The 25,601-nt window shown below is 43.1% G+C and overlaps 2 protein-coding genes across 3 annotated transcripts in view; one reads left to right on the top strand and one right to left on the bottom strand.

Moving 5' to 3' along the window:
- Positions 1-1,805: 1,805 nt before the first annotated feature.
- On the bottom strand, positions 1,806-17,805 carry BHMT2 (betaine--homocysteine S-methyltransferase 2). Its single transcript, NM_001204771.1, is given in 8 exon segments — positions 1,806-2,780; positions 6,601-6,829; positions 7,354-7,536; positions 8,633-8,780; positions 10,778-10,969; positions 11,985-12,076; positions 13,854-13,986; positions 17,756-17,805. Coding segments are annotated over 8 exon segments (1,092 nt in total). The 5' UTR covers positions 17,789-17,805; the 3' UTR covers positions 1,806-2,698.
- Positions 17,806-17,931: 126 nt separating this feature from the next.
- Positions 17,932-25,601, top strand: part of DMGDH (dimethylglycine dehydrogenase) — a 74,869-nt gene continuing 67,199 nt past the window's right edge. For both annotated transcript variants that reach the window (XM_021084481.2, XM_021084480.2), the window contains exons 1-3: positions 17,932-18,075; positions 18,999-19,173; positions 25,040-25,138. In XM_021084481.2, the coding sequence (XP_020940140.2) occupies positions 17,975-18,075; positions 18,999-19,173; positions 25,040-25,138 (375 nt within the window). In that variant the 5' untranslated portion in view covers positions 17,932-17,974. The remainder of the gene's footprint in view (positions 18,076-18,998; positions 19,174-25,039; positions 25,139-25,601) is intronic.

The raw sequence follows: 25,601 nt of genomic DNA, 5'->3' as shown, positions 1-25,601 counted from the left end.
GTGTAAGGTGCATATGTGAGACACAGGAGCTGAGAGCTGATCGCCAGAAGTTTCCCAAGAAGAGAGAGGACCCACTTTGTGGGAAGGAAAGAGTCAAATGGGGCCTGGCAGTTACTACATTAAGAGATAATGTGTCAGTGCTCAGAAGCTGCTTGAACTCTGTCAGTGCCTGCAGGCTCACTACGTGGCACCTCACTTCATCTCTACCAAGTGCACTGTGCTTCCTGGGGCACCTGACTCACAGCATCGTATCCCACAGTGGAAGAGTGACTGGCAAGCAAGGGTGAGGACGCTGGTACTGACCCCAAGCCTTTGGTCCCTAGCTGCGTACATCTCCTCCTAACACCTGTAAGCCCAAGAAAATGGGGGTGGAGCCGAGTTCTGAATGTCAGTCATGGAGATGAGCCCCCACTCACAGCATCTGCATAGGTGGAAGGACAGGGGGCAGCTCAAGATCCCCTTACTGGGACAGTGGTTACTAACCCTCGTCATATGTTATTTTTTTACTTTACCTTTGTTTAGAGTTTTTGGGGTTTTGTGCACACATTTAAATTCTTTTATACAGTGAAATTTATTTTTTTTTCTTCTATGGCTTTTCTTGTATAGACTTATGTTTAAAAATCCAATCAACTTTGAACTTGTTCTAAGAGATTTAACTTTTTCTTCCTAGGTGATTGATCAAAAGTCCAACATTATTAAACAATCCAGATTTTCCTTACTGACCTGAAATACTACTCCCTTTATCGTACATCAACATTTATACATATATCCGATCTTTCTTTCTTTTAATGCAGGTATCCAGTGGCTTTAATTAATGTTATTTATAATGACTATCTGGCAATGCCACACCTTCTTCTCTATCTCTTTTTTTTTTTCTAATTTTCCCGTAATGTCAATAATATCTCCTCAATGTGCACTTGAGAATTTGCATGTCTATTTCCCCTCGATACTGAAGATCCACCCTGAGATTATATTCCATTAATTAATCAATTTAGAACAACTTTGCATCTTAAAATATTGTCTCTCTCTTTATGAACACGGGTAGAGATTTGTCTTATTTTGCATCCCCAAATTTCCTTTAACAGCTCTTATGCATTTCCTGTTTATATTATTCTAGATGTTTAATCATTTTGCTCAAAGCATAAAACAGATCTTTTTAACTTCCACTATACTTTCCAAATAGTTGTCAAGCATATACAGAAAAGCAATGACTTTTGTATGTAAAAAATTTAACCAGTGACTTTACTGGTTGTTTGTAGATGATCTTCTTGAGATTTCTAGCTATATAACCCTTTTATCTGCATAAAATATAATTTTATCTTCACTTTTCCATTATTTTTAATTGTCTAAATGTATTGTCTAATATTGCCAGATCAAGGTAATACAAGTGGGGGTGTTGAATATACTTTCTTGGAGTTAGAAAACATGGTTTGAAATACTTTTCCCCAATATTTTTTTATTATTATATAAAATGTGATCCAATTAATATATAACTTTGAATCTTTCAATGTAGCAAAATTATTTTTAAAGACTTTATTGGTTACCTATTTATCTTTTGAAAGTTTTATTAACTTCCATCTTATCATCATTCTATTCCAAGCACTGGGCTTATTGTATCCAAAATGAAACCTGTGTTTCATAAATCTAGGTTGGCATATATATATAATAGTGAGAGAGGAGGAGAGAGAGAAGCAAGGGCCTGAAACATATTAAGTAATAAATTGTTGTTGTTATTACTATTTCAAAGAATGGTCCATAAAATTTCAAATATTCAAACACTATAAAGGGTAAATTATTTTTATTTTCATTAGTTGTTGCAAATTGATACATAGTTTGGAAAATACAGAGAGAAATCCATACATAGCAAATAGCTTAAATATAAGTCAAGAGAATATTAGACCAAGATAGATTTGAACTCTGACTTTTAAAAAGGTCTTCTGAAACTGTTTATTTTTACTTATTTTGAACAATCAACAATAAGAATTTCATTGAGCATCTATTTGTATACCTGGCACAATGTTAAATACTTGGAGGACAAACCTAAGAAGCATATCACACAGTCCTTGTCCTTAGCAGTTTATAATCTAGCTATTTGTGATTACAGAGACATGTTTTAAAAGTTCTAGGACCTAACACTTTAAAGTAACTAAACTTTGAAAGCAATGGATTTGGAACTTTATATGATTATTTCAGTAATCTTGCCATTGCTCAAAACATTTTTTTGCCTCTCTTCCTTTGGCGCTGTCTTTGGAATAACTATACACATCATTTAAGAAAGGACTCATTGCTTTAATTTTAGTTTAGATTGCTGCTCTATTCATCTCATGTACCCGCATTCATCACTGGGTTCAGTGCTCAGTGACATCTGGTTAGTTTAAAATCTCAGATTCACTCTAAAAGACAAGTTTCACTCTTCCTGCTGCCCGTCCACAGCATGTCCAGCGACATGACTGGACCGTCGGTACCTGGAGGACAGGGGTCTTTCTTACCATCTTCGCATCTCCCCCCAGCATCCTGCTTGGTGCTTAACCACAGCAGGAGCGCAGTTCGCATCCTGTGTTGAGTTGGCAGCACATTAGCTGTTCAGTAGCTGGAGACGTCAGGGTGGGCTGAGGACAGAGGTGAGGAAGGGTTCCAGATGAGGCTCGAGGGGGATTTCTTTCCTTTCTGTTATTACAGTGTTTTCTTTGACGACTGCTTAGACATCTGGCTTTGACAGTGAAGGACAGAAAGGTCTGCCCGAAGCCGGCAGCAGGTTCTCCCAGTATTCCCTTCTAGCCCTAGGTTTCAAAAAATATATACAGTTAATTAATTATAAGTCAAATATAGTCTATATATATTTGGTAAATACACATAGGTTTGTGGATGATCAGGCTAAGGAATTTCATTTTCAATACACAGACAGGAAAGTTATGCCCATATCCATTAATGCCAGGAATCTTTCTCATATTACTATCCTCAGCAATGATCAATCACTATGTTTCATACCACCTTTCAGAAAAAGACATTGTGTTGGAATTTTACATACTTTTTGTGAATTATATTCATTCTGAAGTTTCTAGCAGGGAAACATAACAATACTTCCTCAATATTTTAACATAATTTCAAGCATAGGAAGCTGGTTGCTAACATAATGAGACAAAGTATAATTTTGTAAGCAGTACCTGAAAACAATACAAATTACTTTGTCAACATTCAGGCCTTGCTTTTAGACAAAGAAAGAAGAACACAAAGGTTCCCTGGTCACAGATTGGGTTAAATATATAATTTTCACACTTTGCCCTACTTTACTTATGAAACAATGAATATGAAACAAACCCATATTGTTAGATGATAAAATTGTCAGAAATCTGGAGTGTCTACAGTTTCTGTGTCATCACACATTTTTGCAAACACCAGCATCTTTGGGAGTTTAGGGAGCAAGGAATGTCTAGATTTATTCTACAGAATAATGTTTCATTATTGATTACTAATGAATATCAGGGATCCCTAGACAACGCTTATTAAAATAAACCATTTCCCATTTATTTGAGCTGTATTAGTCGTCACCAAATTATGTTTTCCTCACCTCTTAATTATATTTAGCACTTTTTTTTTCTATTGGCATAAGGCCAGTAGAGACCACCTTCTCTGATAAATATCCATATCTCCCAGAAGAAGTGTTTGGCTAAACGATTTCTCACATCCTTTTTCTGTTTGTTTGTTTGTTTTTGTCTTTTTTCTTTTAAGGCCGCACCCGTGGCACAGGGAAATTCTTGGGCTAGAGCTGCAGAGCTGCAAATCAGAGCTGCAGCTGCTGGCCTACACCACAGCCACAGCAACGCCCAATCTGAGCCGCATCTGTGACCTACACCACTGCTCACGGCAACGCTGGATCCTTGACCCACTGAGCAAGGCCGGGGATCGAACCCCCATTCTCATGGATACTAGTCGGGTTCATTACCACTGAGCCCCAACAGGAACTCCCTCACCTACTTTTACAGTCTAAATAAATTTACATTAGGAAAGTTGTCCCAGTTCAAAAATGAAGACGTTTTAAATCCTGTTAAAATGAAAGAAGAAGTACAAAATGGATTAAAGCTGTAACTGTACTAATGAGAGGAGACAGCAGAGATTATGACTGGTTTCTAAAAGATGGAATAGGGATGGCAGTGTTTAACACATGAGAAGCAGAGAGAACGGTTTGAAACGAATAGTAATTCAAGGGGCCCCAGAAAAATGGCTTCAACAATAAAGTGCTTGATTGTAACAAATAGTATAGTTTAGATATTGGAAGACCTTAGAGAAGGTAAGAGCCTGTTATTCTTCTTTCAACAATAAACAAGAAAACTGATTAGAAATACCTAAAAAACCAAATGTTGTACAAAGAAAGTCACAGTCCGACTATGAAGAAAATTAAAATATGGCCCGTATTTGGACTCTGGATAGAACATAAGAGGATAAAATCAATTTGACCTTGATGCTTGGAACATACTCCTGCACGTGGTTCAAGATTTGTAAAATAGGGGATTTCCCATTGTGGCACAGTGGAAGTGAACCTGACCAGCACCCAGGAGGATGGAGGTTTGATTCCTGGCCTCGCTCAGTGGGTTAAGGATCCAGCATTGTCGTGAGCTGGGGTGTAGGTCGAGACAAGACTCAGATCTGGCATTGCTGTTGCTGTGGTGCAGGCCAGCAGCTACAGCTCTGATGGGACCCCTAGGCTGGGAACCTCCATATGTCACAGGTGTGGCCCTAAGAAGCCAAAAAACAAAAAAGCAAAAACCAACCAACCCACCAGACAAATAAAAAACTGATCTTCTAGCCAGTTTTCAGCCTAATACAGGAGACAGAGACAGCCAGCCTGGGGTTATATAAACTCAGGCTCAAGAGAAATACCAGGAAAGAAAAAGAAACTCCAAAGTGAGATGTATTTGCAGTGACCTGCTGAGAAAGTCAGGAGCTGACGGAAGAGCAGAGGAAAACACAATGCAATGCCTGTGGCAAAGGAAACGCAGACAGAAGCTCCCAGTGGAAGCCGGAGGAACAGTAAACACAATCGTGAGGATCCACCAGGCCCAGAGAATGGGTTTTTTCCTCAGTCAGGCAATAGCACTTCACTCCCTCTCCCATCCTCTCTCCTCTCTATTTGAATCTAGAGAGGTCAGAAACCATGATTAGCAATGCAGGAAGGGGAAGGGGTGGAAGCTTAAGACAGAGAAAGAGAAGGATCAGACCCAGCTTCCCTGGTTTCCTCCATGTTGAACTCTGCTGGAAAGAGGTTTTAGGAGTTCCCGTTGTGGTGCAGCGGAAATGAATCGGACTAGAAACCAGGAAGTTGAGGGTTCAATCCCTGGCCTCGCTCAGTGGGTTAAGAATCCAGCATTGCCATGAGCTGTGGTGAAGGTCCCAGACGCGGCTTGGATCCCACGTTGCTGTGGCTGTGGTGTAGGCCGGTGGCTACAGCTTTGATTCGACCCCTAGCCTGGGAACCTCCATATGGCACTGGTGTGGCCCTAAAAGGACAAAAGACAAAAAAAAAAAAAAAAAAAAAAAAAAAAAAAGGAGGTTTTAAGTTTGAAACATGTTCCAAGTTTTGATTTCACATGAAATTAAACTTTTAATTACTACATTGACATTGTGTTTGCTTTTACTGTGCTTACACTGTGTTTGGTTTTAAACCGTGATGAGGCAGAAGTAATAGTACACCTTAAAGAAGCCAAGAGGGAGATGAGGGAGGAAAACCCGAGGGCAACAGAGGAAGTCAATTCTTATTTTATAGAGAATGGAATCAAGAGATACTGCCTCGTATGGATGGATGAAAAAATAGGTAGGTTAAGGGAGTTCCCACTGTGGTATAGTGGGTTAAGGATCCAGTGTTGCCACAGCTGTAGAGTAGGTCACAGGTGCGGCTCAGATTCGATCCCTGGCCCAAGAACTTCCGTATGCTGCAGGTGTGGTCATTATTAAAAAAAAAAAAGGTAGTTAAATATGAAATTCCAACTTACAAAGATAACCAAGAGGACAAGCAAAAGTGTCATACATCAAAATTGGGAAAAGGAGAACAGGGAGAGGGAAGAGATTATATGATTGATTGATTGATTGATTTAAAATGATTTTTATTGTTTTCCATTACAGCTGGTTTACAGGGTTCTGTCAGTTTTCTACTGTACAGCAAGGCGACCCAGTCACACATACATATATACACTCTTTTTCTCACATTCTCCTCCATCCTGCTCCATCATAAGGGACTAGACAGAGTTCCCAGGGCTATACAGCAGCATCTCACTGCTTATCCATCCCAAAGGCAATAGTTTGCATCTATTAACCCGGAATTCCCAGTCCATCCCACTCCCTCCCCATACGATTTAAATTCTTCCACTTTCATGAAGGGCCATTGCCACTTAAAATTGATAAAACAAAAAATGGAAGAACAAGACTTGGAAACATAAATGACAAACCAGCTCCCCCAGGAGTGAGGCTGGTGTCAGGAATGGTGACTTTAAATTTTCATTTTATTCTTCTTTACTTTAAAATTTTTGTTACCGTGTGCACGTACAATGTTAACAGTAAGTAAAATGAGCTTAGAGGAAAATAGTAATATTCTTTAAAAACTCCTACCTGGCTCTAATCCAGGGCTTGGTGTGCATATTGAGACCACTTCCCCAGCTGCCATGTTTCTCTGAAGCTGGAGGCAAAAATCCCCTTTCTGGGGCCAGCTCCTCTGCAATGGCCCTGATGTGGTAGGGCTCAAATCCACAGCACCCTCCTATGTACCTGATCCCCAGGTTGTAGGCTTCTCTGGCATATTTTTGAATGTCCCATCTGGTTGCAACTCTGGGCTCCAGTGCTGTAATACAATAGTTATGGCACTTCTGTTACCATCTTTATTTTCAAACAATCAGTGCTCTGAGGGGTATTTTATTTTTCAAAGAAAAAAATATAAATTTTAGAATATGAGTTCAGACAGTGCATTTTTTTTTTTTTTTTTGGTCTTTTTAGGACCACACCCAGGTATACTGAGCTTCCCAGGCGAGGGGTCAAATTGGAGCTGTAGCTGCCGGCTTACACCACAGCCACTGCAATGCTGGGTCGAAGCCATGGCTGCAACCTACACCACAGCTCAGGGCAATGCCAGATCCTTAACCCACTGAGTGAGGCCAGGGATCGAACTCATGTCCTCCTGGATATTAGTTGGGTTCCTTATCACTGAGCTATGATGGGAACTCCAGATAGCTCATTTTTGGTTAATATTCAATGTCTTTGTCTTAAGCGGGCTCATATCGTAGGTCTGTACTGTAGTTGTTCATTACAGCCGTTTCCATTTTGTCACAACAAGAAATCACAGTGACTCTAATAGGCACCTGAGCTTACCAAAGGGATATTCCGGGAGATCCACAAACCCTCCTTTGCCGCAGTCGGGCATGTGGAACACCAGGGACTGCACCATCAAATGTGCTTTCAGGCCTGCAGCCTGCAGGCCTTCCTTCATTAGCCTCATTGTCTTCAGACTGGTCCAGGGCCCAAATCGGCAGTTCACCCCAATGATTGAAGCCCCTAGGCAGAGAAATACATTTATTTACTTGTTTTATAATTTATTTACTTTTTTTTTAATCGAAGAAGAGTTGATTTACAATGTTGTGTTAATTTATAGATGTACCAACACATTCAGTTATATATGTATACATATTCATTTTCAGACTTTTTTCCATTATAAGTTATTATAAGGGATTGAGTACAATGCTCCATGCTATGCAGTAGGTCCTTGTTGGTTATTTATTTTACATGTAGTGTGTATCCGTTAATCCCAAACTCCTAATTTATCCCTGACCCCTGACTCCCCTTTGGTAACCATACATTTGTTTTCTATGTCTGTGAATCTCTTTCTGCTTTGTAAATGAGTTCATTTACAGTATTTTTTAGATTCCATATATGATATCATATATTTGTCTTTCTCTGTCTGACTTAATTTCGACACACTACAATGAAATATCAGAAAGAGAAATTAAGAAAGCCATCCCACTTACCAGCACATAAAAAACAATAAAATACCTAGGAATAAAACTACTTCAGGAGGCAAGAGACCTCCAGAAACTATAAGATGCTGATGAAAGACACAGAAAGTGACATAAATAGATGAAATGATATACCATGTTCTTGGATTGGAAGAATCAATATTGCTGAAATGACCATACTGCTTAAGGTAATCTATAGATTCAGTGCAATCCCTATCAAAATACCAATGGTATTTGTCACAGATCTAGATCCAAAAGTTTTAAATTTTGAATGGTGAAGTACAAAAGACTGAATAGCCAAAATAGCAACAACAAAAAAAAGAAAAAAGAAAAAAAAAGAAAAAACACTTGAGAAAGAAGAATGGAGCTGGAGGAATCAGCTCCCTGACTTCAGACTATACTGCAAACTGCAGTCATCAAAACAGTATGGTACTGGCACAAAACAGACATATAGATCTTTTCTTTTTTAATTGTTGGAAGGTACCTTGGAGATTAGCTCCCCTCTGCCTTCCAAGTTCTGCAGGTAAAGAGATCAATTCCAGTTAATGCTTTTATTTCCAAACTGGTCTCCCAATATTAAAAACATTAGTTAAATTTCATCAACAATAACTGCTTATCACATTGTGGGTCCGAATTACCTGCCTTCACCAGCTTCACAGCGCATTCGCCAGGGGTCACGCCATGCATGTCTCCCTCTGGGCCTATGCACATGGTGGCTGCCACGGGTTTTCCAGATTCTTTTAAGACTTCCACAGCCCACACAGCTTCCTCAGCATATTCAAAATACTAAGAGAAATTTCATTGCTTTCAATTGGCCCAAAGATAAAGCAGAGTTTAAGTGGTAGATTGCAAATGTTGCAAAAACAGCTATAAAAATTACCAAATACATGTGATAAAACTTGTTAAGAAAGGTGTCTGTATCAGACTGACCAAAGAATACCTTTCTGAGTAAATATTTTCACTCCTTTAACAGTAATGTATAGATTTTCATTCAGATATCATAATAAAAAGGGTTTTAAAGTACTTGATTTAAAACCATAATTCTGAAGGAACAAAAGTTTTTCTAATAAATTTTAGACTCTTTTTTTTTTTTTTTTTTAAGAAACTGGGGTAATCTCTACAGAATAACAAATAGTTTTTCATACTTTACATTTCTAGGTACTCTTATATTCACTCCTAGTTAGATATCCAGAAGTGCTCCTTAAGTAGGAAGGGAAATATGATTATTTTCGGAGATGAGAACATTTAGGCACAGAGACAGGAAGAGTAGCTACTGAGTGTCTTTGCCACTGGTAGATAGGACCCCTTGTCTGGTAAACCCAGATCATTTTCAGTGGTGTTTCCCAGGAACCCCCTTATGCAACAATTGAAAAGGTGAACTTAATTTGAGTGGAGAAAAGCCAGCAGAAATCTCCCTGCTTTTTTCTCTCTTGACTTACAAATGGATTCTGTAGAAGCAGTGTGTGAGGAAGGGCAGAGAAAGTCAAAATAGAGGTTCTTTAAAAACAAACTTGTGAGTTTCCACTGTGGCTCAGCAGGTTAAGGACCCAATGTTGTCTCTGTGAGGATGAGGGCTCAATCTCTGGCCTCACTCAGTGGGTCAAGGAGCCAGTGTTGCCCTAAGCTGTGGCGTAGGTTGCAGATGCAGCTCAGATCCTGCGTTGCTGCAGCTGTCACTCCGATTAGATCCCTAGTCAGGAAACTTTCATATGCCGCAGGTGCGGCCCTGAAAAAAAAAAAAAAAAACCAAAGAACAAACAAAAAAACACTTGTCTTCTCATCCATCTGGAGCACATATGGGGCAGAGGTTGTGCATGAGTCTGTAGATGATTTTTTTCCAGATGGGGTAGACAGGCTTGGGTTGCCCTAAGCCTTGGGAAGGTGGATGGAGCAAGACTTTCAATAGGTTTAGTAGAGTGGTTGGAGAACTAACAGTTGACAGGCTATGTCCTTGTTGGAGGGTAATGACCTGGGGTGAGGCCTTGACTCCAGATGGTAGCAATCGTAATGGGAAATAGGGAATGAAAGCTTTTTAAATTTTAGGGATGGGAGGAAAGAGAATATTCTGGGCCTTCATATCCAGTCAGTGACCATTCTCATCGATTCTCACTTTAAAATACCACATGTCATAGCTTTAGTGAAAGCAGAGAGATGGGTTGAGCAAGGCATGGATGGAGGAGGTCAAGGAAACGCCTTCCTGGCACTGAGTGTTACTGGTGGGGCCTGGTTGAGCCTGAGCAGCCACCTCCCCATGAGGCTTTGCTGGGGTACAGCCTCTATCTCTGCCTACAGCTCCTCCCAGCCCTATGCTTCCCACAGGAGAAGGAGCTCTCTGAGTCACTGTCTCCTTCATCTCACCCCACATTGTAGGGTCCCAGACAGTCAGCTGCTTCAGTCCCCCAGAAGAAACCCCAAGGCTACAGTTAGGCCTCTCCTGGCTTTGTTCTTTCGCTTCAAGAGAATCTAGCATACAAGTGAGAGGATGTTGGCCTTGGCTATCGCGCATTTATTTTTATTTTCATTTTCATTTTTTGACTGCACCTGCGGCATACAGGAAGTCCCAGGATGGAACATGGACCACAGCAGTAACCAGAGCCGCTGCAGTGATGATGCCAGGTCTTTAACCCACTTAGCCATTAGGGAACTCCCTGGGTGCATTTAAATAAAGCTTCGACCAGCTCCATGGAGGAAATGAGAGCATAAGGCAGTGCTGTACCCTCATGAAAGTTGAAAACTGTGCAGTTATAGCAAAACAGAGTGACCCCTTTCCCTATATTGCTTACCTCTGCAATCAAGAAGTCCACGTTTTTCCTGACAAATACTTCGAGCTGTAGTCGAAAAAGTTTTTTAATTCTATCTTCATCCTTGTGGTGTTTGTATAACGAAGTCTGGCAGAGCCCCCCTGCTACCAAAGCATCACCTTTGCCGGCCACTTCTTGGGCGAGGTCACAGGCAGCAGCGTTGACAGCTTCCCACTGAGGTTAGAGAGCAAGAGTTGAGATGGTGAGCCTGGCATTTTAAAGGTGAAGCATAACAGATATCAAAGGAGGCAATGAGCCGTTTGCATGGGTACAAGTCACTGGTTTGAAATCAGATTCGAAAACACCAGCAGAATTGGGAACCCACTGCTGTCTTCCTAGTGACTTATATTTCTATTAGTGTACTTGGCTCACAGCACTGGATTTCAGTAAATGCTCCTTTGCCCCCCACACTTAACCTGGAGACACTTCAGAATAGGGTCTCTGCCTTTGCATCATATTTGTATCTATCACAGAGAATGGACTATAACAGGCACTCAATAAACATTGGTTGGTTGAATGAATAAACGGGCCTTGATGTTTATAAGTATCAATACTTTACATTTGCAGAATATCTCATGATACTGCTGCATCCTTCAACCTGATCCACGTTTCTCAACAACCCTATGCTTGTAAGCATAGGTTATCTCCACTTTGCAGAGAACACCAGTGCGCCATGCAGGTAAGTGTCTTGTACAAAGCCACACAGTCAATAGGTGGCAAAGTTGGGTATCAAACCCAATTCTCTTCATCCCTAGGCCAGTGTGGTGTTCTCCGGGCCCACCCTGTCTCCCGATGGACAAGTCAGAAAGGAAGACTGCGAAATGAGAGGAACATCCATAAAGTGTTCTTTCTCTACAAAAACACAGCCCAGAGGATGGCCATGGCCTTCCAATGGCCTGTTTTCTCCCAGTCCTATCCCCTCCCCTAGATAAAGAAGAAGCAAAAGTTCATTTATTTAGGACATATATGTTTACATCATGATTAATTATGTGATAGATATTTTCTATGGAGGAGTTAGTAAAAAAGTGTTGGAACCCATCAGGTCAGTTCCATGGAATCCCATCAAGAGGTTGTTTTTATTATGTGAGTGAGTGAGTGTGTGTGTGTGTGTGTGTGTGTGTGTGTATGTGTGCATTTATTATAGATGATCGCTCACCCCCTCACCCCCACTCACCGCATTAGAGTTTACCTGACTTTCCATATTGTCCTCATTGGCAGAAAAGGTGAAAGTCTGCATGACATTCGATCCCGCTCTCAAGAATTCCATGTGAAGCTGACGAACTACAAAGGAGTTGGTTGTTGTTTTTTTCATTGAAATTACAAAATGACAGAAGCTATGCATTTCAGCAGCAGCTCACCCACTCACATCTCTTTCAATCATACACAGTTTCAAACTTTGGACTTAGAAAGAATTGGTCAGCCGAATTCAGGGGCAGGATGAGGTGGAGCCCATACCCAACCAGGGCTGTTTGGAGTAGCCTCGTATTGACCTGCCGATGGGCCTGGTGCTGTCAGTCACATGCAGACAGGAAGGCCCAGTTGGCCAGTTGTCCCTTGGTCTCTTGGTGTAGAGAGGGCATATTCATTTGCTGATGTCATGAAGGATGTAGCTGGTCTATTTACAGTCAGCACAGGGGAGCCCTCAAAGTAAAATGGGGGAGTTCTCACAGTGGGCAGAATGTGAATGGGTGGTGCCCCCATCGAATAGATTCAACAGCAAGCAGCAGTCAGGGAGCTTTCCTTGCCCATCAGAAATTCCTTCCTCTCTCTCTCTATCTCCCACCACCTGTCTTTGTCTTCGCTATTGCAATACTTTCTTCCTCGTTGAGCAAAAATGATCTAAAATTAAGAACGAGGGTGTTTCTGTTGTGGCTCAGCAGAAACGAATCTGACTAGTATCCATGAGGATGCGGGTTTGATTCCTGGCCTCGCTCAGTGGGTCAAGGATCCGGCATTGCCATGAGCTGTGGTGTAGGTCACAGAGGCAGCTCAGATCCCGAGTTGCTGTAGCTGTGGCCTAGGCCAGCTGCTGCAGCTCCAATTCGACCTCTAACCTGGTAACTTCCATAGGTCGTGGGTACGGCCCTAAAAAGACAAAAAAAAAAAAAAAAAAAAAATTAAGAATGAGTTCTTTTTGGGCCAGATGAAATCTTCCTGCTAACACCAGAAAGACAAAACTTTGTCCTATCATGGGGGTATTTATGATATACCGGGCATTTCATGTGGGTTAACTCACAAGTCTTCACAAATAGGCCATGTTATGTCCCCACATGACAGATGAAGAAACTGATCCTTAGGGGTCAAATGACTTGTCCAAGATAACTCAGCTCATTCGTAGAAGAACCAAAACATGACCCCAAGTTTGATACACTGTACATATACAAATGGGATCAGAGTGAATCAAAAGCTCTATTCCCAGCTTGTATCCTGTTTCACCCATTTCTTCTTTGGCTTTATTTCCCACATTAATTTAGTAGAGCAAATACACATACCAAAAAAGAGCAAAAACTAGAATTAAAGCCCCAATTTGATGTTACCAACCATCCTATCATAGTTTCTATCTCCAACTCTTTTTTTTTTTTCCCAGCCAGGAGGATGAGGTACAAGTGTGTTTATTTCTTTGCCCCTCCCCTTCTCCCACCAGAACCTGGCTCTCTCCAGTCTACACTCTGTTAAGCTGGTGGTTACCATTCATTATCCCTAACACATGCACTGTTTTAATATTGTGTGCAAATTAGCCAGAGGGATGAAGCTGAAGCAGTAATAGTTTTACTGTGTTAAGAAGACTCTTGAATATACTCAATGCAAATATTCACAAAACAAATATTAGGATGTATATTTTAGCACTGCCTATATATGAAGATGTGTGTCGGGGGGGGGAAGGAAAGAGCAAGACCATTTTCTTCTATTTGATTCAGTTCATTTATGTAACTGTCTCCATTTCTTGGCAATTTTGGTAAATGGAACCGTCCTTCGAAAAACACTATTATTTATCTTCTCTCAGTCAGAATTAAGCCAAGTGTCACCCAGAGAAGCCATAAGCACTGCTGGTACCAACCTGCATTTGGATGCTCTACCACGGCCTCTGGTGTCCAGAGCCCTGCCTTCACGTAGCCCCTCTTCTCCAGAGTTAGGAGAAAGCCGCCATCTCCAACCACAACCTCCCCAGCATCCAAACGCTCCAAAATGCCCTAAAGAAGAGAAAGAGGGAGTTCCTGTCATGGCACAATGGTTAACGAATCCGACTAGGAACCATGAGGTCGAGGGTTCTATCCCTGGCCTTGCTCAGTGGGTTAAGGATCCGGTGTTGCCCTGAGCTGTAGTGTGGGTGGCAGACATGGCTTGGATCCTGAGTTGCTGTGGCTCTGGCGTAGACCAGTGGCTACAGCTCTGATTCGACCCCTAGCCTGGGAACCTCCATATGCCGCGGGAGCAGCCCTAGAAAAGGCAAAAAGGCAACAATAGCAAAAAAAAAAAAAAAAAAAAAGACAGAAAGAAAAACCACCTAAGACCACTTTTTCTCCCCTCCTAAAAGCAGTCTCTAATTTTAGGAAAGTTGGTACAATGCTCCTCCAGTTCTAGCTCTGTTAAAACCATCAGTGCCTCTGAGTATTTCAGAAAGCTGGCATATACTCTATTTCTTGGACACTTGTTTTGTGCAAAGTGCTGTGACTATTTTTTCTCCAACACAATTGAACCTGAGTCAAATTGTCATGAAAGTGCTGATTCCACAAAAGTTATTATTATTTTTTCAATATATTTGTGGCAGACACTGCTAGTTGCCTAACTAATGTGCATTTTTCTTCCTCTTCTTTGCTAATATGTTTGGTTTGGGGAGACAATGTCCCCAACTTAAAAAAAATTTCAGGGCTACTTTGCTGCTAGGGTGGCCATGTGACAAGATGGTGGCCATTGGGACACAGGTGAAAGTCAGCTGAAGATTTCTAGAAAGGTTTTGCTTTCCTGATATAGATACCCCTTCCCTCCCATCTTGTCACTTTTTCTCCTTATAGTCTAGAATGTCAACTTCAGCCCTGGAGGTAGAGCCATCATCTTGCAGCCATTCCGTTTGAAAGCCATTCGCTAAGGCGGGAGCAGTGGACTGAAAACTGTCAGGTGTCTTCCTGACATCTTGTTATGCTGGCATCTTGGTGCTAGACCTCTTGTTAGCTGGGACAAATGAACCTCTTTTTTGCATGAACCACTGGACATAATCTTACTGGACACACTGTTACATAATTATGCCTTACATTTTCTAGCATGTTCCCAGGCATGTTATCATTTGGTACTCTTAACAACGCTGGGAGTTAGGCAGGGCAGACAGTTTTTATTTCACATTTTATAAATGAGGAAACTGATGTTCAGAGGGGCTAAGTGACTTGCCCAAGATTATAGAGCTAAGTAAGTAAAAAGGCAGGAGTTTTTTGACTTTCAGGAGTTCCTGTTGTGGCTTGGAGGAAACAAATCCGACTAGGAACCATGAGGTTGCGGGTTCCATCCCTGGCCTCACTCAGTGGGTTAAGGATCCGGTGTTGCTGTGAGCTGTGGTATAGGTTGCAGATGCAGCTTGGATCTGATGTTGCTGTGGCTGTGGTGTAGGCTGGCAGCTATAGCTCTGATGGGACCCCTAGCCCAGGGACCTCCATATGCCACAGGTGCGGCCCTAAAAAGCAAAAAAAAAAAAAAAAAAAAAAAAAAGGCAGACTTCAGATCTTCTAAATTAACCTTGTCTCTTTCCCTTTCCAGTCAACCCACCCATAACCCGAATACTAGGTTGTATCCAGGGCCCCGAGGCCATGGTTTCCATTGTCTAAAGTACTTCCCCAGATGTCTGCATGGCCTGCCCTTCACTTCCTTCAGGTCTTTGGTCGAGGATCATTTTTTTCCTGAGAGAGTTTTCCTGTAATTTACAAAAATTGCAAACACCCCCATGGAGATCCCTGACCCTTTTATATAGACTGTAATAGTTGAAGATACAACTTTCTATTGAAAATACCAGCTATTCACCATAGCCCTGCCTAAAGGGGGACCCAAAGCGGTGTGTGAATGGGGAGAAAAGCCTTCAGTCACCCCTTTGAATCATTCACACCTGCAGCCCAGGAAGGTACATGAGCCAGGGTTGCACCCAGGCTAAGTTCCAGCCCCGCTCCCCCCATCTCCATTTTCCTGTGGAGGGATGTGGAATGGAGCCCAGCTGTGTCAGCTGTGGTTAGCCACAAACACTGTTTTGACAGAGGGATCTCCTGACTCTGGTTGTTTTTCCATACTTTACATTAAAGATGAGTTTTAGCTGAATGTGGAAGCAGTGTGAACATATTCTGTGATGCTCACCTCCCTCCACAGTATGAAATTTGCTCCTTTCTTAAACTTTCAACTTTCCTCGAGACCTTTCCGAACGCCAGGTTCGGTTCTAGGCAAGAGGGATACTATAAATGCAGGATTAAGACATGGTCCCCGCCCTCAAGAAGCTCCAAGTCTGGCGACCTTGGGGAAGGCCATTAGATCAAAAGATGAGCACAGCACAGTGCAATAAATAAATGCTGCAGAGGAATGCAGGGGAGAGAATCAGAGATATCACCAAAAACTGTCTAAAACCTCATCGTTGACCAGCTAAGACATTTCAGTGGAGTTAACTATGTTAAGAATCAAATTTAATATTACCTGTCAAACAATGCTAAAGGGGAAAACCGGGGCATACAGTTTGGGTATTATGGGTCAGTCTCCGACCTTGCACATCCAGTCTGTCACAGGGTTACACCGAGTGCATCTGTGTAACACATCTCACATAGGTACCCCCCATCCTCACTGCCCCTGGACTATTGAAATGGTCTCTGCTTCACTCCAGCCCTCTCTAAACTATCTTCCATTGCGGCCAGAGTGAAGCTTTGCCTGACCTACACTTTGTCGTAATTTCATCCTCCTTTGTATCCTGCATAAGTTCATTTTTATATAATTGGGGTCAGCCTTTGAGATACCTCCTTTTGTAAATTAACATGGCCAAAACACTTTGCCTGTTCCCATAGTTTGCTTTTCAACGGGCTGCCACATAATTTAAGTGGATGAACTTTATTTACGGAGCTGACTATTGCAGGGCATATTGGATGCTTCTAACTTTTTAGTATAAATAAACAGCGGTGCACATTTCCACGTCTATATCACCCCTTCCTTCACCACACCATTTCCTGAATTACAGGGGCTCAGGTGGGTTGTTTGAGGAGTTTGGAGATTTCCTGCATTCAAGTTCATTCCCTTCCTAATTTAGCTTTGTCACCCCTTCACCCCACCATGCATAGAAATGCGGGGGACAAAGCAACAGCTGGCCCCCAGATTCCATCCAGAAAGGGGAGTCTGGAGCCTGGGGCGGCGGATGCGATGGTGGAACCCCCGCTCCCCCCCTCCCCAGCCCCTGGCACCCTACCCCGCTCCTGCTCCTGCCGCTGGGTTTGGGTGTGTTCCTGCCGGACCGGTTTCAGGCCAGTCCAAGGCTTGGGGGTGGGGAGCTGAAGGCCATGACCCTTTCCAAATCCTGAAGGGAGTGAGCGCTGGGACCACTGAGTCAAAGAGCTGTGGATGCAAATGGGCTGAGGACTGAAAATGTGCCGCGGCCTAAGTCCGAGGGCTGAACTTCCAATCAGTGCTCCACCTGAACTAGGCGAATGACTCTGAGCCAGTCCTCTGACTCTGAGCCTCAGTTTCCTCACCTGTAAAATGGGGGTATATGTAGAGAAGATAATTTAATTTGCGTAAAGCAGTCGGGCTGTGTCGGGCACCGAGTCCATAAATGTTACCCAAGACTGTGATCTCATCCTGACACCCGGAGGTACTGTCGTCCCCGCGACCCGCGATCGGGTACACCGAGGCTCAGAGCCGACAAGGTGCCTCGCCCGGGCCGCAGACCTCGGCTAGGGGCTGAGGTGGAGCCCGGCAGCCGGGAGGACTCTGTACCTTCCCGAAACTCACCTTCTTGGCGCGGGGACTTCCAGCCGGTGCCATCTCGCCGCGGCTGTGCGGGCGCCAAGTGGCGGGGAGCGCGCAGAGAGAGCTAGGAGCCCGCCCCTCGCCCGGGGGAGGGTCTCCATCCCCACCCTTCCTACCCCCGCTCCCCACCCACCCCCCGCTCTGCTGCCCCTGCGAGCAGGTGCCGGCGCCCTCGCCCTTGGCCTCGGCCTCGCCCTCGCCATGTTCCGCCCGGGCGCGCAGCGGCTGCGGGGCCTCCAGCTGCGGAGCTTCCCGCTACGGGGCTCCCCCGGCCGTCCGCGCTCCGTCTGCGCCCGCGAAGGGTGAGTGGTGCCGGGTCTGCTCCGGGGCCCGCGGCTGGGCGGCTGCAGGGTGAAAGCGAAGGGCTCAGGCGGTCACCCAGTTAGGGGCGCTCCAACCCTGAGAAATGGGCATTCGGATTGCTTCTTGAATTATATCTGCTCTTTTCCATGCAAAACCGTACAAAGGGAGAGTATCAAAGGGTTTCCGGTGCAAAGCCTCTCCTACCCCATCCCTTCCCCAGTCGGCTGTTAGCAGTATCTTCTGTATCTATCCAGGGACGGTCTATGGCGAGGCAAACACAGGTGTATATTTATATGGGCTTCCTTGACTGACTTATACCTCGCTTTTTACAGTGCGTCTTGGAGAAGCTCATGATCTAGCTAGGAAGACAGTCATGCCAATACATATATCAAGTCAGTGAGCAATAATTATAACTAGAGAAGCAGGTACATGGAGAGAGGGAGTTAAGTGGGGAAGAACCTGTGCTCCCTGTGACTCTTTTCAGCCTGGAAAACATGAGAGGGAGGAGGTGATCCAAGATTTACAGATAATAGACTTAACTATGATTATTTTTTTTATGGAATAAAATGACTATAATTGTGTTTTTAAAGTAGACTGAGAAAAAATATTCTCTAGATTCTTTGAGAAAAAGAAGCCGTCTGTTCAGTTCTTTAGCTCTATTAATTACCTACAGTGGGCCAGAATTGTGTGGAATGGGGTTCAAATACCTCCCCCCTTGTTCCCCCAACCAGTTTGCCTAAGTCAAGTTTAGGCTTCCCGAATGGTTAAATCAGCACATGCAAATCTCACTGGCACTAGATGTTAGGTACCAGAAGAAAACTAGCACACCAGTCAAGAAAAAACAACAACAACAACAAAAAACCCCACAAAAACTCTAGCTACAATTGCGGAGTAAAGCTACTCTTAAAAAATTGTCTTCCAGAGAGGAAAACGCACCCTTATCTGCAGAAACAAGATGGAAAGACAGAGCAGAAACAGTGATAATTGGAGGTGGCTGCGTTGGTGTGAGTCTGGCTTATCACTTGGCCAAAGCGGGCATGAAAGATGTGGTCCTCCTGGAGAAATCGGAGCTCACTGCTGGATCCACCTGGCACGCAGTAAGGAAAACACCTCAAACCTGTCATATGCACTGAATCACCACTTGTGCAATTCTCTCTCATCCAGAGCTCCCCATGTGGGCTCTCCAGAGTGAGTTCCCTTTTAGCAGTGTTGCAAAGGGCATTTGCAGTTTAGTTGCTGTACTTCAAAGGGGGTGATGAACATTTACGATGTGGATAATCTTGACAAGATTATTTTGAACATACAACTTCTGGGTTCAAATCCTGTCATTTTTTACTTATGTGACTCCTGGTCTGTTGCTTAAGTTTCTATTTCTCGATGCGTAAAATGGATATATCAATAGTACCTGCATCATAGGTACTATGATGAAGATTGTGATGAAGATTGAATTAATGTGTATAAAGTTATCATGGTAAGTGGTTAGTATATGTTAGCTTTTGCATCAAAGGATAGTGGCTGAGTGACCCTGAATACGGGCCTTTATCCATGTTCCCCTCACCTGGCTTTTGTGGTCCCTTTATTTTTATTTTTATTTTATTTATTTATTTATTCGTCTCTTTGCCTTTTCTAGGGCCGCTTCCTGCGGCATATGGAGGTTCCCAGGCTAGGGGTCTAATTGGAGCTGTAGACGCCGGCTTACACCAGAGCCAGGGCCACAGCAATGCGGGATCTGAGCCGCGTCTGCAACCTACACCACAGCTCACAGCAATGCCAGATCCTTAACCCACTGAGCAAGGCCCGGGATCGAACCCACAACCTCACGGTTTCTAGTCAGATTTGGTAACCACTGCGCCATGATGGGAACTCTTTTGTGGTCCTTTTATATTTATTGATTTATGATTTTAATTTAATGCTGTGAGACAGCAGCTTGGATTCATGAGGACTTAACTACGAGGGCTGAGGACATGAGACACAGCTTTCATGTTGTGTTAAAACATGAACACAGCAATCTTGCGTATTTAACAGTATGCATAATTGTTCCAGTGCTAAACAATAATTGGGCTTACATGGAAAGCTGCTCAAGTGAACAACGTGATTGACACTGCTTTCATGCTGCCAACGTAATAATTCTTTCTGACATCAGCTAAGGATGAGAGAGGAGGTTTTTAAGACGGCAGGTGCCATTGTTGTTAGGGCGAAGAGTTAGGATAATCAACAAGGTCCAACTGTAGAGCCCAGGGAACTGTATTCAATATCCTGTGATCGTTTTCTGTACACCGGAAACTAACACAGAACTGTAAATCAATTATACTTAATCAAAAAAAAAAAAAAAGAGTGGGTCAATATTTGCCTCTGCTCAGATCTCTTTCCATCATTAGCTTTCCTCTACTGAGATAAGATGGAACCTTGCTTTTAGGGGCCTTTTGACACCCAGAACTTGCTCAAGGTAAAGGATAGAATTGGGTGGGTGTTAATGGATCTCCTGCCTCCAGCTGAGCTGGGGGGAAGAGTGCTGCCCAGACTTAAGCCCAGTTCACCCCAGAGGCCCAGTGGTCCCATAGACCACGCCCACCGATTGGATGGAGACTTCTAAGAAAAGCGGCACCAAGCCCAGCTCCTCTTCGTTCTTTTGTTTCTCACCTGCTCCCTCACTGCTCAGTCTGGGAGAGAGGGCCGGCCACCATGTCCTCCCTAAGTGTCATAGCCACACTTGTCTCCTTTGTCCCCCAGGTCCCCCTCAGCTTGCTTTCTGAGATTTGAGAGAGGGCTCCGGGAAGCCAAGGACCCTTCTGGCTTCTCTCCCCTCCCTGAATCAGACTTCCTTTGCAGGCTTCCTGTTGTCCTGTAATGGAAAGCCTGTACCTCTCCTCCCATAACTTCTTCTTAGGGGACGTTTGGTTACTCTTTCAACGAATATTAATGATGAGACGAGCCCATATTGTGTCAGGCCAGCCCTGTTCTAGGAGGTGAGGACACAGCAAGGCACAGAACAAAGCCCCTGCCCTCATGGAGCCCCGTTCCTGGGGGGCAGACAGAAAAGACACAATCAATGCTGTAGAGTCATCAGTGCCCAGGGACCAGAGCAAGGTAAAGAGATGAGGGGAGGGGAGCCTGGAGGCCACTTCAAAGAGGTGACACGAGCAGGAGCGAGGGAGTGAGGGGACCATGAGCTGTCCCTGTAAGAGCTTGTGTACAGAGGGAAACAGGTAAAGGGGGATATCCTGGGGCGGGGGAAGAGCTTACACCCTTTGAACACTTCTGGATTGTTAAGGATCCTGTACAGTTTGTTTTGTTTGTTTATTTATTTATTCATTTATTTATTGTTTTTTTGCCTTTTCTAGGGCCACACCCTCGGCACATGGAGGTTTCCAGGCTAGGGGTCCAATTGGAGCTATAGCTGCCAGCCTACACCATAGCCACAGCAACACCAAAGCCGAGCTGCATCTTCGACCTACGCTACAGCTCACCTCAATGCAGGATTCATAGCCCACTGAGCGAGGCCAGGGATCCTCATGATTCCTAGTTGGATTTGTTAACCACTGAGCCACAACAGGATCTCCGATCATGTACAATTTAAGGTTTTAATTACTTATTTGCTCATTTATAGTTGATTGATTTGATGCAGCCTGCATTTTAGATTGCTAGATTCCCTGTAGTGTTACTGCTTAGACATCCCATGATGATGGTGATGGTGAAGACAAAGCAACATGCCCTTAAGTTCTTTTAGGAAAAGTGAGCAAAGTTTTTAAGATGATAGTTTCTTCTTTTTCTTTTTTGCTTTTTAAGGTCACACCCGAGGCATATAGAGGTTCCCCGGCTAGGGGTTGAATCAGAGCTGCAGCTGCTGGCTTACATCACAGCCACAGCAACGCGGTATCTGAGCTGTGTCTTTGACCTACACCACAGCTCACGGCAATGCCTTATCCTTAACCCACTGAGCGAGGCCAGGAATCGAACCCGAGTCCTCACGGTTCCTGGTTGGATTTGTTTCCACTGCATCACGTTGGGAACGCCTACAACACAGTATTATTAGCTATAGTCACCATGCTGTACATTCCATCCCCAGAACTTATTTATCTTATAGTTAAAAGTTTGTGCCTTTTGACCCCTTTTACCATTTCGCCCACCTTCCAGCCCCTAGAACCATTAGTCTGTTCTCTGAATCTGTGAGTTTCGTTGTTTTGTGTGTTTGTTTATAAGATTCCATATATAAATGAGATTATATTGGTATTAGGTATTTATCTTTCTTTGTCTTATTTCATTTAGTACAATGCTGTCAAATGATAACGTTTTCTTTTTTTTTATGGCTGACTAATATTCCGTTCTGTAGCTTTCATATTTTCTTTAGCCATTCCTTTTTAACACAGAGACATATTGGAGCAGGTATGAGAATGTGGAAGGTTGGGGAGCCAGCTGAAGGGGCAGACTGTAAAAATAAAGGCAGCCTCACTGAACATGTTCTCAAGGTTAATCATTTCTAGAGCATGCAGAAATCAGATGCTTTGGGGAAGAAGGCATGGCTTGCAGTGTAACTATTCAAAATGGAGTCACAAGTCCAAAAGTCTTGAGGTTTTGCTATATTTTAATGAGACTGCTTTGTCAGCACCCGATGCTACTAGATAGAGAACATTCCTTTTTTTTTTTTTTTGGTTATTTTTGTTTTTTTAGGTCCTCACTGGCGGCATATGGAAATTCCCAGGCTAGGGCTTGGATCAGAGCTGCAGCTGCTAGCCTACACCATAGTCACAGCAACACTGGATCCAAACTGCATCTGCAGCCTACACCACAGCTCAGGGCAACATAGGATCGTTTAACCCACTGAGCAAGGCTAGGGTCGAACTCTTGTCCTCATGGACGCTAGTTGGATTCATTACTGCTGAGCCACAAGGAGAAATCCCCAGAACATTTCTTGTAGGTTGGAGGGAGAGAGGAGAGGATGGAGCAAGAAGCAGAGGCTGCCTGGCGATGGTGCCAAAGTGGATGTTTTGGAGGGCTGAGGATTAAAGATGCAAGATGATCCATGTGGTGTGTAGGAACACAATGCTAGAACTTTATGTATTTATTTTTAATCTAAAAATATAAGAAAGAACGAAATTAAGCTTTACTAATCTTTATAAATAGCTTTCACCTTTGATGGGGGTGACATATTGCATGTGATTCCAAGGTTGACGGGAGACGCTGGCGCTCTGCCATGGGGGCGGCCCCATTCTTTCTTTTGTATTGGGTCTCTCCTGACCTATGACAGATCACATGCTATAGGATATCAACATTGTGATGGATTTTATAGAAACAGGGCTTTAAATAATAGTATTTGTGAAGAAAGGGAGAGGGAAAGACCTTGAGAGTGTCGTACTACCTGGAGATTTGTTGATGGTCCCGTAACAATAATTAGAAGAGTGGTGAAACTTAGAGTGTTTCTTTTACAGAAAGACGAGTGTCTCCAGTTTGGTGATCTTCATAGTGATGGAAATGGCTACCAGTCATTTCTACACAGTAGATCCCTATAAAATAGTAGATTCAGGCTCTCCCTTCAAAGTACAGGTGAGGCTTACAATAAGTGAGTAATAACTAATTTGTACAAAATCATCCTGTTGGAAAGAAAGTATTTTGAGAAGGGGTATTTGGAAATGTTGGTATCGTTATGAGAGTTTTCTGGCCAAAATGATATGTATCACCTAGAAAACTGCTCATATATGCAAGAGAAAAATTTAAATTTAAACCAATTTAATAAGTTCATTTTTTTTTGAGTCCACATGTAAGTGATATCATGTGATATTAATGGGGGTGTCTTTGAGTTCACTGGGTTCAGGAGAAACAGATGCTCACAGTGACCATAGAAGAACCTGATAAATGCTCCTGGACAGATTTTATTTTAAACGGATTTTGTTCAGATGAGCTTTCCAGGATAAATTAGCCGCAGAATGGGGCCTCAGACAATTAATTGAGAGAACCCACTTCATATCATTGCTTAAAATATAACACGCCATCTGCCAGAGTTGATAAAAGGGGTTTGGGTGTGCAATATTTAGACATGTTCCTGAGTATGATTATTCAATATTTATTTGGAAATATTTGTGGGGTTCCATCTATGTGCTCATTCGTCACACTGGTTAAGCTGCAGTGAATCTCTGTTCACCAACTCACCAGGCTCTAATTCCCAGGAATTTTCCAATTCTTGAATTTTAGAAATTTCAAGAAAGGGAACAAGAGGGCTGCTCCATTCCAGGTAATGGTGGGAATTGGGACAAGGAAAACTTTGCTTGTTCATATAGTCCTTCTCCTTAAGGGAACACATGTGTTTCTCTGGTTTAGGTCCATGTTGTATTGACCCCTCAACCCCATGTTCTTCCCAATAGCATATAGTCCCTCCTTTTTTTTTTTTTTTTTTTTTTTGTCTTTTTAGGGCCACCCCTGCAGCATATGGAGGTTCCCAGGCTAGGGGTCAAATCAGAGCTGTAGCCACTGGCCTACATCGTAGCCACTGGCCTACCTCACAGCCACAGCAACACGGGATCTGAGCTGCGTCTGCGACCTACACCACATCCTATGGCAACACCAGATCCTTCACCCACTGAGGGAGGCCAGGGATTGAACCGGGGTCCTCATGGATGCTAGTCAGATTGTTTCTGCTTAGCCATGATGGGAACTCCCAATAGCATATATTCCTAAACTCTCTAAGTTATCCCATTTCTGAATCTGCCACCAACCCCTTCCCTGATAACTTTTAGAGACTTAAAAAATATGTTTGTTGGCTGGCTCTCAACATTATTTATATGGATTCTTAAAACTGTCAGGAGCCTTACGGGTGTTCACATCGGTGCTGATATGTTTTCATCCCGAAGGACTGGCTGGTACTTCTTAGTTTCTTGCCAGCAGCAGATGACTTCTTCACAGATAAACTATCAACATTTTGAGAATGTTAAATTTTTTTGTTTGGTATTTCCTTTCCTCCTCACTTTGAAGGCAGGTCTAACAACTTACTTTCATCCTGGAATAAACCTGAAGAAAATCCATTATGATAGCATCAAACTTTATGAGAAACTGGAAGAAGAAACTGGACAGGTAAACGCATTTAAGGTGAAATGTCTTTAAAGTCAGTTTCTCAGAGATACGTGAGATTTCTGAAGGATTTTGGTATCATCACATATCACTGTGTGTACTGACATCATGGCACGTGAAGTGTTGAATGTGGCAGAAGGTTCTGATGAGAGTTTAAGATGAGAACCTCTAGAGCTTGCTTTCCAATCAGTTTAATTTCTTTCTTTCTTTCTTTCTTTCTTTCTTTCTTTCTTTCTTTCTTTCTTTCTTTCTTTCTTTCTTTCTTTCTTTCTTTCTTTCTTTCTTTCTTTCTCTTTTTCTTTTGTCTTTTTAAGGGCCATACCTGCAGCACATGAAGGTTCCCAGGCTAGGGGTCGAATCAGAGCTGTAGCTGCTGGCCTATGTCACAGCCACAACAATGCCAGATCTGAGCCATGTCTGTGGCCTACACCACAGCTCATGGCAATGCTGGATCCTTAACCCACTG

This window comes from Sus scrofa, chromosome 2, assembly GCF_054392235.1.
Source record: "Sus scrofa isolate SSC_HxYL_T2T_F1_AM1 chromosome 2, Sscrofa_HxYL_maternal_Yorkshire_Landrace_v2.0, whole genome shotgun sequence".
NCBI classification, from domain to species: Eukaryota; Metazoa; Chordata; class Mammalia; order Artiodactyla; family Suidae; genus Sus; species Sus scrofa.
The sequence above is the reverse complement of the archived record's forward strand: the minus strand, read 5'-3'. Positions and strand labels throughout refer to the sequence as shown.